The 15105-nt window shown below is 37.3% G+C and overlaps 1 protein-coding gene across 10 annotated transcripts in view; it reads left to right on the top strand.

Annotated features, from left to right (window-relative positions):
• ULK4 (unc-51 like kinase 4) overlaps window positions 1–15105 on the top strand; it is a 198949-nt gene that overhangs the window by 61790 nt on the left and 122054 nt on the right. For all 10 annotated transcript variants that reach the window (XR_009964477.1, XR_009964476.1, XM_062617176.1 and 7 more), the window contains 6 exons: window positions 1835–1956; window positions 2275–2331; window positions 5736–5787; window positions 5881–5975; window positions 13894–13945; window positions 14045–14189. Coding sequence is in view for 8 of the 10 variants with exons in the window: in XM_062617176.1 (XP_062473160.1) it covers window positions 1835–1956; window positions 2275–2331; window positions 5736–5787; window positions 5881–5975; window positions 13894–13945; window positions 14045–14189 (523 nt within the window). In the remaining 2 variants the exon portion in view is untranslated. The remainder of the gene's footprint in view (window positions 1–1834; window positions 1957–2274; window positions 2332–5735; window positions 5788–5880; window positions 5976–13893; window positions 13946–14044; window positions 14190–15105) is intronic.

Below are 15105 nucleotides of genomic sequence, written 5' to 3'. Positions count from 1 at the left end.
ATCTTCTTCCACCAGATGTAGCTATAACCCAAATAGATTCACAAATTGTAGAAATGAGCCCTAAAGATACATTGAGACACATGAAATAAATTATTAATCGGGTGGATAATTTTTAAAGTGTTCACTTGTAGGTAAGAAAGTAATTGTATTTCTGCTTTTATATTATTTAATCTCTTCTAGGAAGTAAGTATAATTTGCTTAAATCATACTGAAAATTAAAGTAACCATATCTATCAACTGCAAAATTGGCAAATGTGATGATTATATAGGACTTGAAACGTAGGGAGATTGTTCAGCAAGTTCTTTGTTGCTAGTCACAGAGAGGTCTTGTTGAATTACAGTCTTACGAGTAATTCAAACACAAATGTGTTGATGAAAAATCCATCTTTTGGTTTATGTATTTGGAAAGTTTTAGGCAATGCTTTCTTTTTTTCGTGAGCAGCATATTATAGAACAAATCAAATCTTCCAGGCTAGATATTTTTACAATCTGTTTTAGTGCCAGGATCTGCCATTCCTGCTTATGCTGAAAACTGGACTCCATGGGAGCAGAAAAAAAGCATTGGTATTATTCAGCATGAATAAAGTGACTTACTCTGAAAGGAAGGGCCTTTTCTGGCATAAAAATAATATAAAATACTAAGTCATATTCTTTATTTGTATAATGTCTCTGTGACTTCCTTTTCACAGTTTTGTGTAGCTCTCAGGGTAAAAATACAGTAAGTGTCCTCAAGACAGGATTTGGCTTTTAATATTTTCAGGCTATAGAGACAGAATTTCCTTCTTTGCATATGAGCTGTGAGTTTTCTGTAGCTGCTTCTGTTCTTTATCCCATGCACAGTCTTGCTTTTCTGGGACAATGTAACACAAACTCAATGTAATGTTCCTTGATTTTTTTTTTTGTATGTTTCTTCTGAAGTTTGAAGTATAATTTTCACTATTGCAATTAAAATTTTGCTCCCTCATTATTTTGTTTGAGGTTTGCTATGGGGCCAAATAAGTTCTGTTGTTGACCGGCTGCTGTCTCTTTTATGAGAAGATGAGAATTCAGGTTGCTTTAGGTCACTTGCATTATTGTTAATCTTGTGTATGAGAATGCCTAAACAAGTTGCGAATGGCCCGTCCCTGGCAGTGTTCAAGGCCAGGTTGGACGGGGCTTGGAGCAACCTGGTCTGGTGTGAGGTGTCCCTGCCCATGGCAGCGGGCTGGAACTGGGTGATCTTAGGGTCCTTCCTAACCCAAGCCATTTTATGGTTCTATGACAATGTATGTGTGTGTCGCTGGTGGAGGGATCTTTTATAGGGGGGAGGATGCTTGTGTCTTCTTCCAGTGGTACTATGCTGCAGGAAAAAACATACTGCTTGAGCATGATGTCACCCGCTAATCATGATGAATTCAGCTCTTGCTCAGCTGGAATGTCATCAGAAATCTGCTTTTTATTTCACTGGAAATAGAACTGCATTCATAGATTTTTCAAGAATATAATTCCACGTATATGTAGCCACCTAAAGCCAGTGTATGTTCACCCTGCCAAGAGGGGTTTTCATCTTTTCTTCTGCACCTGCCTGATGTTTCTATCCTCACCTTCTGCCAGAGGTCACATTTGTGTGCCTGCCTCTGTAGCCAGAGCAGGAAATTGGCCTGGCTGAGAACAGAGCTGGGAAAAAGTGCTGGATCAGCCTGGTTTATCATGCAGTCACATGAGCACTACCTTCAGCAGGAGGAGGGGGACCGGATTGAACAGAGGATACTGGAACAGAGCTGGTTTATATGTCGTTTGCTGCTGTTTAGTAAAGCAATTGCATCAAATCAGTCTCAAATGTTATTTTCTGTAGGTGACATTCTCACTGCCTTAACTAATGTCTCTGGACGGAAACACCCATCAACAGTTCAGGCCAAACAGCTGAAGATGTGCCTTCCTATGATGCCTGTAGTGCTGCATCTTGTGACATCCCAGGTAGATCTTTCTTCCAAAAATTGTTAAACAGGACAAATTCTTGCAGTTTCCCAAAATCTAATTTCTGCTGGTGATGATCAGAATGAATAAAATAGAGCTTTCATTAATGTCTGGATATTTTGAGTATTCCAGCTATACCACAGCATTGAAGATGTAAGCCTTGTTTTAGCACACTACAAGACAGCTCCAATGATAGAAGCAAATAAGTATCTTGTCTTCTTTTTTTAACATGACTGTGAAATAGAGGTTTTACTTATTCTGGTCACAAGATACACATTTAATGCATTTTTTTTTTCAACTTTTGCTAAATCCAAACAGATATTTCGTCCCCAGATAGTCACAGAGGAGTTTCTTTTCAACTATGGGACCTTACTTGTGAGTATAGCTGTCTAAGTTAAATCTTGTTTACAAAATACACATACACATAACAGTGGGGGAATTCTTTTAATGTAACAAAATTACATTAAATCTTAATGTAATAAAGTTCCATTAAATTTATAAATTGGAGAGAGAACTTGATTCTGAATATAAAATTTAAGCTTTGATTGTATTAAAAACTGTATTAGAAAAGATTTTCAGTAGTGATCTGTTGGGTCAAAGGGAAAATGCTCTATCTGGTATTCAAGTATAGAGAAACTCTGCATGTGTCTAACAAACTGAGTATTTCCTGTGTGCATTATTTCAGAGTGGAAAAGTTTAGTTCTGAATTACACACACTATTTTTTGTAGAACTTTACGCTAGTTTTTATGACTAGAAATGGAAGATAAATTATAATCTAATCTGTATTTTTAGAAATCCTTTCCTTTTGTCACTTTTTTTCTCATCAGTACTTTTACACTGTATTTAGTTGATGACAAGCTGAGTAGTATAAGATACAGAGCTGTTTGTCTCACACTATCATCTACAACCTATTTATGACATTAGCAATAGAAAATTAACTGTGCCATGGGATGTAATGCAGTTTCCTCATAGGAAAACAGTTGTTTCTGCTAAATGAGAAAAAGAAAAGCAAGTTTAAAGCTGTGTATCAGGGTTAAGCTAATACTTTTAAGTATATGGATTCCTAAATGCCAACTGGGTGTTTACTTCCACAACAGCATGAAGAAATGCTTTACCACAAGCAGCTAGATTAAAGTTTACTGTTCACATTCATTTTTCTTTATCCTTTGATTCCAAGAAAATGTGGGTTTGGTTCTACTAAAATATTTGTATAAAAATTAGCATTAGGATGACTAAAAACGTTTTTCAGCTGCCAATGTTGAATTGCAAAACCCTTCCCCTCCTTGAAGCATATGTAGCTACGCTGTAGATTTATGAATGGTTTCCAGTCAACCTTCTAGCAAGTGAAATTCTTTGTCACCAATATAGGTACAGCAGAGCAGGCACCATGTAAGTTTTATTTTGATGTGTGTTACTCCAGTTTGCATGAACTACTGACTGAATAAGTCAGGCTATTTATACTAGAACAGCTTTTGTTTCAGATCAGGGAGGAGAAGATTGCTTTAATGAATATTTCCTCCATCTCAGAATCATAGAACCACAGAATGAACCAGGTTGGAAGAGCCCTTCAAGCTCACCCAGTCCACCTGTTCCCACCACTGCCAAGGCCACCACTAACCCATGGCACTGAGGCCTCGTCTCCACGCTGTGTGAACACTTGCAGGGACGGTGACTGCAGCCCTGCCCTGGGCAGCCTGTTCCAATGCCTGAGCACCCTCTGGGGAAGGAATTGTTCCTCAGCTCCATCTAAACCTGCCCTGGTGCAGCTTGAGGCCGTTTCCTCTTGTCCTGTCCCTTGTTCTTTGGGAGCAGAGCCAAGCCCCTCCTGGCTCCATCCTCCTATATATACTATTTCAATTTATGCATGAAAAAGGGAATATATCTGCATGAAAAGTAATATATCTGAAAAATTAATACCAAATTTGAATCCATTTTATGCAACTGTGTTTTGACATGACTAATAGAATTAATTCTGGAAGACTAACTATCCATTCTATCAGGCAACAGTCTACTCTGGGATTTTGTGTTTAACAACATTCCCACTGATACCTAGAAAGGGACATTTGATCATTAGTTTGTACTTTTTCAGGGGAGGGTGCTGCAATTGACTTTAGCAAGTCAGTCTGCCTTTCTTTCTTCCTTTTCTGATTTATTCAGAAATCATATTCTTAACAATGAGAAATGATTAGGGGCAGAAAGAGTTGCTTGGGATCTGGAAGGAAAAGAGAATTTTTCCTGTAGCTGTTGTTCATTGAGATTGTTGTGTTTTTTTTCCTTGCTACTTTGAAGTTATTTCCATCATCTGTAATTTTCAGTAGTGTTGTGCAAAGAAATTGAGAGGGAGTCAGGATAGTCCTTTCATGTTTTCAGCTTGCAATAGAACTACACAGAGGTATAATTAGGTGCCCCAAAGGCACAGCTAATAGTAGGCTCCTAGTGGAGTACATAGGGCACAGGCTCACCTGTAGCAGAATACACATACCATTCCGCTCCGTTGCTTAAAAACACCCAGCTAGCTGTTGTTTTGTATAAATACATCTTCTTGTGTCTCTAATACAAAATTAAGGAAACAAGCATTAGTAGCCAAAACAATTTTTGCACCAACTATATGGATCTTTCCAAATCGGTCTTGAGACTATGGTTCAGTGTGAAACTGTCTCAAATAAGCAAACAAAATAATTTACTCTCTTCCAAAACAAGTTACTTAGGTAATAACAGGTGTTTTCCTTCAAATGGTCAGGAAGGTAACATGACATTTAATTTTATAGAAGCAGTTGGCTTTTATGACTGCCTCTGAAATGTATTTGAATTATGAAAAATAGAATTAGTTTCTAACTGTATTTTTAATTAGAGAAGAATCTTTCAGGTGTTTTTTACATGAGAAAAAGATAACCCACCTAGACACATCTGCAAACTTACTATATAATAACAAAAGTTTAATTGACTAGGAAATATAAAACAAGCATAGTTTTCTTAATCTTTTACATTGTACAAATAAATAGATATGTGGTGCAAATTGAAAATGAGAAGAATGTTTGTCCATGGTACATTCGCTGTGTATTAAATACTGCATTAGTAAAGAAGAGCATCCTATAAATTCTGCTGAGATTTTTTCCTTCTTTAGCAAATGTTAATGTCTTTTGCATCCCTGTGACATAAACAGCTGTGCATAGAAATGAAAGGAAAAGAGTGAAATGAAGATTAAAAGGCAAAAGAATACAGGGTCTATTTATTTAACCCAGATTATGAATATTTATCCCTGTTCCTCAAAATGCATTTTTGTGTCTTCTCTGGCATGTAATTGTAGCCATAGTGTGTGTAGTATGCACAGAGATCAAAAAGATGGTGTAAATAACAGAAAATTGCATTTTCTGAAGGGTCTTTGGTCTTTGTGAGTTATTTTAACATAGCCATGTCCAAGGTAGTTCATAGTCTTCAAAGGAATTACAGTTTTCTGTTAACAACAAAGACATTTAATTGCTGTCTGTTTAGCTGGAAATGTTACTGTTCCTGACATTAGTCAGAGTAATAGTTCTTACTGTCCTCTGCATTTAAGTGTCCAGCAGCATTATAGATGTGCAAAATCCCATTATAGAGGCCAGATCATTGATTCTCTTAGTCTTTCATATCTTTATTATTATGATAGTGTTTTCTAATGTAGGTGTTTTAACATTTTGTATTTACACAGTTCCTTAAAGAACTAAATGTTGTAATTATTCAGTGATTTCTTTATTTTGGTTTCTGAAGTGTTTTAACATAAATGCTGCTTCTTCTGTAGAATTTTATCAGATCGATAGATTCAGGAGAAACGAACCTGGATGGAGCAATAGGTAAGGCAACCAATGCTATTGCAGTACTTTTACATGCAGACATTCTAACTGTTGCATTTTATAAAGAAATACGATGATTTTTTTTACCAATAGGACAAGCTGCATCAGAAGAATTTATTAAAACTACTTTATCCACCTTGGAAGCAGTAACACAGCATCCTGTCTTGTTGACAGCCCATCGCTTGACTGTAAGTCTGGCAACAAATTAAGGATTTGCAGACTAATAGGCCTAATTCCATGGATAAACAGAATGTATTGAAAACATAGAAACTGTGAAATATGACTTAAAATGTAGTGTGGGTCTATTTGACAGTAAAATCTGTTATTCTTTATAGAGAGCTTTAATTTTCAAAGCAACAGCAAGGCATTCTGACTCAGTTTGCTCTATTTAATTGGTAAGTTAGAGGGAGAATAAAAAGGGCTTGAAGTTTAGAAATAGCAGGTCTTAAAATGATTTCCATGCAAATTTGCAACACGTGGTTCTAGAAGTTTTTCTTCAGCCTCATAGCTTGGAAAGATCACCTCTGAGGGTTGATCATCCTTTTCCATGGATACCCCTCCTGATGAGATCATCAGTAACACTTCATGGTGTTTTACTGTTTGTGTAATAGATTGCTTGCTATAAATTGCATTACTATGACCAAACCCACATACTGTAAGCTTCTTACATCACTAACATTTGCTTTCTTTGAAGTTTTTGGTTAAATGATTTTGCTGTGAGCTGGAGGCAGAACAATTATGTTGTGAAACAGTTGTCAGCAAATCAGGAGGTTGGAATGTTTGCATCAGTGTTTGATGACTTCTAACCTGTACTAATGTGGTTTTGCAGCAGAATTCCCACCAGAAGTTTAACCCACCATAGTTACTGGGGTGAACATTTAATTAAAACTGAAATTTATGTGTTCGTATTGGAGTTAGGTTAAGGGAATACTCAAATCTCTTAAGAAAGGCATTAGCAAACTGTAATACATAGGAAAGTGTGATCTTAGGGATTGTGCTAGATAGGAATGGGTGATCTTAGAAATTAAGGTGTTTTAGGAGTTGGATCCTATTTGGTGTGTATGTTAGCTGAGTATTTGAGCTCTTAATAAGTGAAAATAGAAACTGGAATTGAAATAAGCTTAATGTTTCTTTTCATTTATGCTCACACAAGAGTGGTATACAAGAAAATGGTCTTCATGCTTAAAAATGTTAGCAGTTAATAGTCAGAGGGCAAATAGTACAGAACTGACAGTTCAAATCACTTTAAAGTTATATGGCAAATGATGTTCTAGAAAAGAAATACAAATGTAGGTGAGGTATGAATGCCTATTGATACCTCCCTACAATGCCTGTCAGCCCACGAAACACTGTATTATGGTTGTGTATTTCTAAAAGTAATCGTTTTACTTCTGTGGGTTATCAGTGTGTCTTACACTGACAGAAATTGTACCGTGTTTTATGGAGGCCCATCAGCATTTACTGAGATTGCAGTACCTTGTGTCAGCACATTAAATAAAACTCCCTTAGCTACTTAATGGTCTGATGGGTTCTCCCAGGAAAAATAACTGCAAGGAGACATCTCCCTTTTACAACTCCTCTTCCCCTGCTTCCATCCCCACATTCAGCAGAACATGACACTGAAGCCAGGGAATGATTGTCCCACCCCACTGTCTTTTAAGTAGCAGTAGGTGAGTTTTATTTAAGTATCTAAATTTCTGAGGAACAGTTTACTTCATCACATACATTGAAAAGTTTAGATGTTTGTTTAAAATCCATCTGAGCACATCAGTTAACCTTAGGTAGCCAGAGATGAAACTTCCTGCCTGTCCAATGCTTATATAGGACGCGTACCACTTTTGTAGAATAATTTCCCTGATTAGGAATAGGAATATAGAGAAATGTATTAAATAGAAGTAATTATTAATTACTTTGTCAATGAATAAGTTATATTTTTTGACAAAATCTATTACTTAACTTATTTTCATAAATAACAGTTCTTCCTAATTTAAAAGAGCCCTCCTGACACTCAGCACAAGCCACTCAGACACAAAGGGGAGAAATTGTCTTGTATTTGGTATGTAAAATTAGGGAAATTGTCCACTGTAATTAATAATCTCTAAGCACATCTGCCACTAGTGGTGCAAACAGTAATTAGTTTAATATTATTTATGATGTCTAGTGTGCTAATTATACTCAAATGCACAGCATACATTACTTAAGAGGAAAGTGGTGCTTCATCTTCTATGATGCATACAGACCATTTTTAGAATTGCTGTTACTCAAGGGAGATCTTCTAATTGCTGCTTGCTGGGCATGACTGGAATCTCTGAACAGAAATGTCAGCGCCCAGAGAATCTTGGTGCTTTCTTGAGAAGTGGAAGCAAGACACGTTTGAGCTTCCAGATCGATATTTAAGTGTAACAGTGGTTAATAGGAAAATCTCTTATTGGAGAGAAATGTGTATCCTGGGCTGATCTCTAAAGCCTGGATTGCGCATTTAGACAAAGTTGGTTACAAACAGCATTTTATGGAGGGGGTGAGGGGGAGACCCAAACCATCCTCTCGAGAGGATGCACTTCTTTTTCACTGCAGCTGTGACATTGCTTTAAAGTCTCCAATCAGAAGTTAAATGTGTTTCTAATAAAGTGTAATGAACTTAATAAAAAAGTTACTCTTCGTCAGGGTCTGTAGTGATAGGACAAGGGGTGATGGGTTCAAACTGAAACGGGAGGTTCAGGTTGGATATAAGGAAGAAGTTCTTCCCTGTGAGGGTGCTGAGGTGGTGTCGCAGGGTGCCCAGAGGAGCTGTGATTGCCCCGTCCCTGGCAGTGTTCAAGGCCAGGTTGGACACAGGGGCTTGGAGCAAGCTGCTGTAGTGTGAGGTGTCCCTGCCCGTGGCAGGGGGTTGGAACTGGATGATCTTAAGGTCGTTTCCAACACAAACCAGTCTGGGATTCTATGATTCCGTGAGGTTATATTGACCAAGCAGAACTGGTGAGTTTCTTAGTTTTAGTTTTAGCTGCAGTGGAAATTGTGTAAGTTAATAAGAATTCAAGAGCAGTGTTTCAGGTTAGTTTCTTCTTTGAGAAGAGAAGAATTTCTTGTTCTGGTTTTTAGTTCATGTTTGAGTTGCCTTTGTGTCCTGAACAAAATTGAATAAATGGATGTTTTGTGATCAAATTTCTGATTACCATCAACTTGAAGTCAGTTATTGAGGAGATTCATTTCTGTGGGGACCGGCTGTATTGTGTGTTGCTGACTGTGATAACGTCAAGGGAAATTAATTGAAAGTGCTCAAATGAAAGCCAGTAGTGAGCAGTAATTCCATCTGCATGCAGTTGTGTGCATTTTTACAAGATACAGAGGAAAGATGAATGGTAAGTGTGGCTTGGCAAATTTTGGCAAAACTGTGGATTTTCAGGTATGCAAATCTGATGATGAGGGCCACCAGGAAGAGTCTGTAGATTGGAGTGGAATATAACTCCTGGTTTCTTAAACTGACCCAAGTCCAACTGCCCATTTCCTTCATGTACCTATAATGCAAAAATACTTACTAAATTCAGATAATAAGTGTTATAATAATATTTATTTCCAAATTTTGGTAAAGATTTAGATATAATTAACTGGAAGAATTCTGTGCTGACTGTATCATCTGTATTTTTTTCTCTATTAAGTATATTTATTTGCCTGAAAAAGAACATACGCTGATTCAAAGCGCTTTGAACAGTGATGAGGTTCCTGATGGCAGGCGGTTCCTGTGGGAGTCATTTCTATACTCTAACTAGCTCTCAAAAATGATCTGTGTACTGCATAGATGATCTTTTACTCAAAGCATGAAAGTTCTCTAGTTGAGCCAGAAGCTGTCAGCAATGATTGTCCTCCTCAAGGTTTTAAAACTTACTTTTAAAAGCAGCTAAAATAAAAGCACGCTGAACATGATGGGTTGCTTGATGGGAAGTCAAGGGAAAAGCGGTATGACATGGAAATCTACTGGTTCACAATATAAGAGCTGTTTTCACCCAAGATGGCAACAGAAGAGTAGAAACTTCTGTAAGTGCTTTTTTTTCTGCTCACCTTTGTCCTTTCTTGGTTGAGCATCAGTGGTGGTCTTCATCCACAGGCTCTTCTGATCCAACCACCGACACCTTAATGTTGTCAGTGTAGGATATGACTGTATAAACATCTTGTAGAGCATTTCTTCAGTTGCTTCCCCTTTTGAAGCAGATTCAAATTCTACACCCTGTGTGGCTCTCTGTCCATTGGGCTAATCCACACGACAGGAGACTTTTTGTGTGAAACCAGTTCTGCACTAATTGACATATAGAGTCACTTGATCAGTGCTGTCTCTTCCCAGAAGGGAAAAAACCCAGCATCTCAGTGAAGATGCTGAGGTTCTGAAGACTTTCCCCCCAAAATTACAGAAATGTCATCCTTCTCCCAAATTCATTCCAACATGTATTAGATTATTTCTTTTTCTATGACATTCTGAGAGATTACTGGCAATATTAAAACCTTGAGGAGCATGCTGTGCCTCCAGCAGATTCTTTAAGGAATATGAAGGCAGCGTGATCTTGATTCCGTGGTCACTTCCAGCAACGACTTTGTGGAATTTTAATGAGAATAAATGTCAAGGTGATGTTGGATGTTATGGGTCTTACATGTGACTGGAAAAAGGGTTTGGGAGCTGCTGGTCTTTGCTTTGTTGTGTTCTCCTTTGAATAGTGGATACAGGCAACGTATTTGTCATTCAAAAGAACCAGATATCTCTAGAAAAATCTCTGAAATAAATTAATGGGCTTTGGATATGATAGCTGCATGGAATGGATGGCATAGTTTCTTTATGTAAGTTTAATTCCAGGATCTGATTTTCACTTGAGAACAGGGTTGTTTGCAAACAGTATTGGAGCAGACTTTAAGCTTGCTTACTTCTTCTGTCTGCCCAGTGTGATACCAAATGTCAGGACTTTGGCCTTAAGCATCGATTGGAAGAGCTCTGAAACTCTGTTTTAATCAAGGGAGAGATTTTTTTAGGTTGGGAATGGTAGCTGTATAAAGGTAAATTATGCAGCCTAGAGAAGGCTGTTAAGCTATCCATATAGACATAGCATAAATTGTAGGGGATAACAAGTAGGTTTACTTTGCTTATACACTAGTTCATTAATACATGATAGTTGCATGTATATGTTGAATAGCTGAATACATCCTTGCCAACTACCACAAGTGAATGGAAGTTTAGTTCTCCATCACCATTTTGGGGGTACCTTGGCTCGATAGGGATTTAGTGTATTGAATCCTTCCACTGTGAGCCCTTGCAGTGGTACAGCTGCTTTTTAGTGGGCAGTTGTGAAGCATGGGCTCGGCTTGGTGAGGTAAAGTAAAGCTGAGGGGATGCTTGCTTCTTTCTAACAAAGCAGACACGTATTTAGGATGCAGGCTTTGTGTCTGACATCTCCTGAACAGTGGAGACAAGCAAAGAAGGACTGCAGGTATAGTTGTCTTTCAAACCCTTTCTAATAGCTGGTGAATACTCTGAAACCATGGCTTGTCTCTCTTTTGTGGGTTAAAGTAACATACAGGCTTTGTGTAAGAATTTCTGTAAGAATTATGCCTTGTTTTCAAAAGATCTGATTTTTGAAAGTGATATAACACTGTAGAAAAGTGAGTACAGCTTTTGCTGGGCACTGTCCCTCGCTAGTAGTCAGTGGATGTTATGGAGACAGATGTTCTGCTTTTGGACAGTATACTTGAATTTCCAAAGTGTTTTTTTGACGAAGTCATGCAGCAGAGTCTTCAAATCCATCAGTGGCCCTTCCTCTTACCCCCAACAGATCAGCTTCTTCTAACTAGTTAAAATTTATGAAGTACAGAATAGAGATCAGTTTAAGAAGCATAGGTATATTAAGAATTGTGCCTCTCAAAGATCTGTGTTGCAATGTGTACTATTTATAACTAATCCAGAAAAGGGAATGAATCTGTAGGTGACAGAACTGACTGATGACATGAAATTATTCACGGTAGTGAAAATTAAAACTGACAGAAGAGTTGCAGAAGGTTTCAAGGTATTGAGTGAAAGGACAATATAATGATATATAATTCAATGCTGATAAATGTCAAGTGACACACATGGGGAAAATCATTCCAGCTGTGCATATGCAGTGTCAAGCTGTAAACTATTTTAACTGTTCTGGGGATCTGTGAGCATAATTTTTCTATGAAACTGATGGCTTTATACTCAGCAGTAATCAGAAAGATGAGGTTATTAGAAATGACTGGTAAAAGATCAGGCAGAATAGCAGAGAACATCACTACACCTGGTTAAGTCCATGGTGCCCTCAAGCCTTGAATATTGAATGCAGTTGTGGTCATTCACTCAAAGGAAATGAAGCTTTACAAGAAAAAGTGCAGCTCAGTGAAGTGAGGAAGGGCTGAAGGATAAAAACTTCAGCTGGGAAACTAAAGACTTGAGGGTATAAAATTACGAATGGCATGGGAAAGACTAATTGTCAATAATTATTTGTGGTTTACATAAAACAAGATTAAGTGGATATCAAGTTAGCTGCTTTAAACTAAACAAGGAAGTGCCTTTTCATGCATCATAATTGAATCGTAGAATTCAGTGCTGTAGGTATTGCACATGCTAAAAGTACTGGTACATTTGAGATAGGATTGGGCAAATATATAGGAGAAAAGGCTAGCAAGCACTATTAAAAGCAAAAATACAGATTCATCTTCAGATTAGGAAACTTCTTAACACAAGAATTACTTTACTAAAAACTGGATTTGTGCTTTATGCTTGGTCTATTTTTCCTGCTCTTTTTCTACTCATTTCCAGTTGTCAGGAACCAAGATATCTAGTATTATCTGTGTAGGTGTAAAGGCTATTTGTCCTTGCAGGAGTAGTTCTATACCTCAAGCAGTCTTCTACCTTTTTTATTGAAAGTATGTAACAAAGCCAATTTTTGATAGGTTTTTCGGAAGAGAGAAAAGACTTAAATGAATCCATTAATGTCAGAGGTTGATTTACTAGAGACCACCAGCAAGCAATGAAGTAATTGCTAACTTCATTCAGTGACCCCTTTTTGTCCATACTTTCAGCTTCTATAGATGTTTCATAATAGTAGCTGTAGAAACCTAGAAATTCCACCTTCTAGCATTGATCACTGAAAAAAAACACATGGAGGATTAGAACAGTCTTGTTACATCAAATCCTGTCCATGATGTAGTGAGAACCTGCACAGTAATTTTATATGTATAAATAAATCCAAGAACAAGCAGTGTATCCATGATGCTTACTTAAAAGTTTTAGGGCTGTCCGCCCATTCTTTACCCAAAACCAAAGGATGTCCTGTCTAAATAAATTATATTTTATCAATGACTTAAGTCTTAGCAATTAATTCTCTTATAGAGAATACTAATAATATATTCTTTTTATAATATTAGATATATAAAACTGACTTGTAGCAAGGTTTGCCATAAGTTGATTTCAGATGGAACTAAGCTGACTAGTTCTGTGACAGATGATTGGGTTAGGGTAGAAATACACTCATGGACAATAAATAGTTGACTGTTTTTTTCTTTTCATATTTAAGTTTTAAGTCTGTATATTTACATTTTCATGGAAGAGTGTATTATCAGAGTGCAAGAAATTAATATTTTGTGAAGTCTCTATTAAAGCTTAAGGATGTTTCATTAGAGGTAGTACATCTTTCCTGATGTATTTTAGTTCTATGCAGGTTTGTTTTAGGACATGTCTTCTGAACTCTATTCAATGGTTAGTTCATGGATTAAAGCGTCAGGATTAATAGATATTATAATACTCTTTTAATATCTTATATCTGCACCGAGTTCTGTATTTTAAATTAAAATTCGCTCTCAATGAATTATACCAAAGTACTTGTTGTTTTCTAGATAAAAATACATTACTATCTGTAACTTCATGGCAGTTTACCAGAGAAAGGTGAACTTTGTGGCTTTGTAAGTGTAATTATAGATGCATTTCCATGGTTATTCATCTCTTTGATTAAAGGCTGTAGCAGTGGAATAAACGTAGATAATATAATGTATCTCTGTTCTGTTTTTTTCCCTGAGAATAATCTAAGCCAGCTCTTTCTAACTCTGTTTTAGGTTGAAGACTGTATCCTTCCACCGCTAGTTTCTCTGGTCCACAGTCAGAATGGTAAGTAGATAGGTGCATCAGCTACAGTTTCCATGAATTCCACATGTTGTTTTCATTAGACTTCAGTGTGGTCACATTCTTGGCACCTTTATTTTCAAGTGGAATGGAGACTCTTCAGCTTGCGGTTGCTCGCAGAAAACACATCACTGCTTTTAAGCCACGAGGTCATGGCTGAGGAGAAAGGGGAGAGCCTCGACTCAAACAGCAAGCTTCTGTCTCTCATTAGAGATTCATTGCTGCCTCAGTAAGTATACTATTGCTTCTGTAATGGGGAATAACTTGATACTCTATCCATTTTGACAGCATATTTGTTTTAACTACTCTCTTTATGTTTAAATAACGAAATGAAAAGAGGAATAGCAATTAACTGCTGCCAGAATTCTCTGTCCAATGTTTCTCTCCTAGGTTTATTTAGTACTTTGTATACACAAAACAAACACAACTTTGTGCAATGCTCACTTCTGATACTGTGCCTCTGGCTGCTCTTGGAGTGAAACAAGTTTCGTCTAGCTTTGGGCTGTGATTTAAATATTCTCTTTATTTTGCTAATAAAGTGACAACATTGTAACAGCAACATTATTTTGTCCATTTGGGATATTATGTCCTCACGGAAAATGTTCTGAAATCATAGGGAATGGCATGTAACTTTTGATAAAGTATAATAAATAGTATGGGTTAGTCCTCCATGATCCACCCATGGGTTATTGCCTCTGGATTGCTGTCCTTCACTGCTGTCCTAAGCAACAGAAAAACCCTCCAGAAGAGTAGATGAAAACTACAGCCTGTGGGCCAGGTGTGGCATGGAACTTCATTTATGTGGCTTGTCATCAAATGAGGCCTGTCATTTCAAACTCACTGCAGGTGAGCATAAAGCCAAGCTTTCTGTGTTATACATGTACATACTGTGAGCTAATAACATCTGTGAGTAGAGGGAAGGGAAGCATGAATGCAAGGTCAGTACAGGAATGATGAGTCATCATTTGGGCAGTTGGAACTAGATGTTTTTAAGGTCCTTTACATCCCAAACCATTCTGTGATTTATCTTTCACATTACTGTAATAATGCTACACAATGTGTATTTTCATGTGTGCACCACAAAAGTTAGTAATGCTAAATAGTGAGCTCTGATTGACAGAGTTGTTCCCCACCCCTACATTAGG

Source organism: Pezoporus occidentalis, unplaced genomic scaffold (assembly GCF_034315485.1).
Source record: "Pezoporus occidentalis ecotype Australia unplaced genomic scaffold, CSIRO_AGI_Poc_V1 ctg193, whole genome shotgun sequence".
Classification (NCBI taxonomy): Eukaryota; Metazoa; Chordata; class Aves; order Psittaciformes; family Psittacidae; genus Pezoporus; species Pezoporus occidentalis.
Note: the sequence above shows the minus strand (reverse complement) of the source record. Positions and strands in the feature narration are given on the sequence as shown.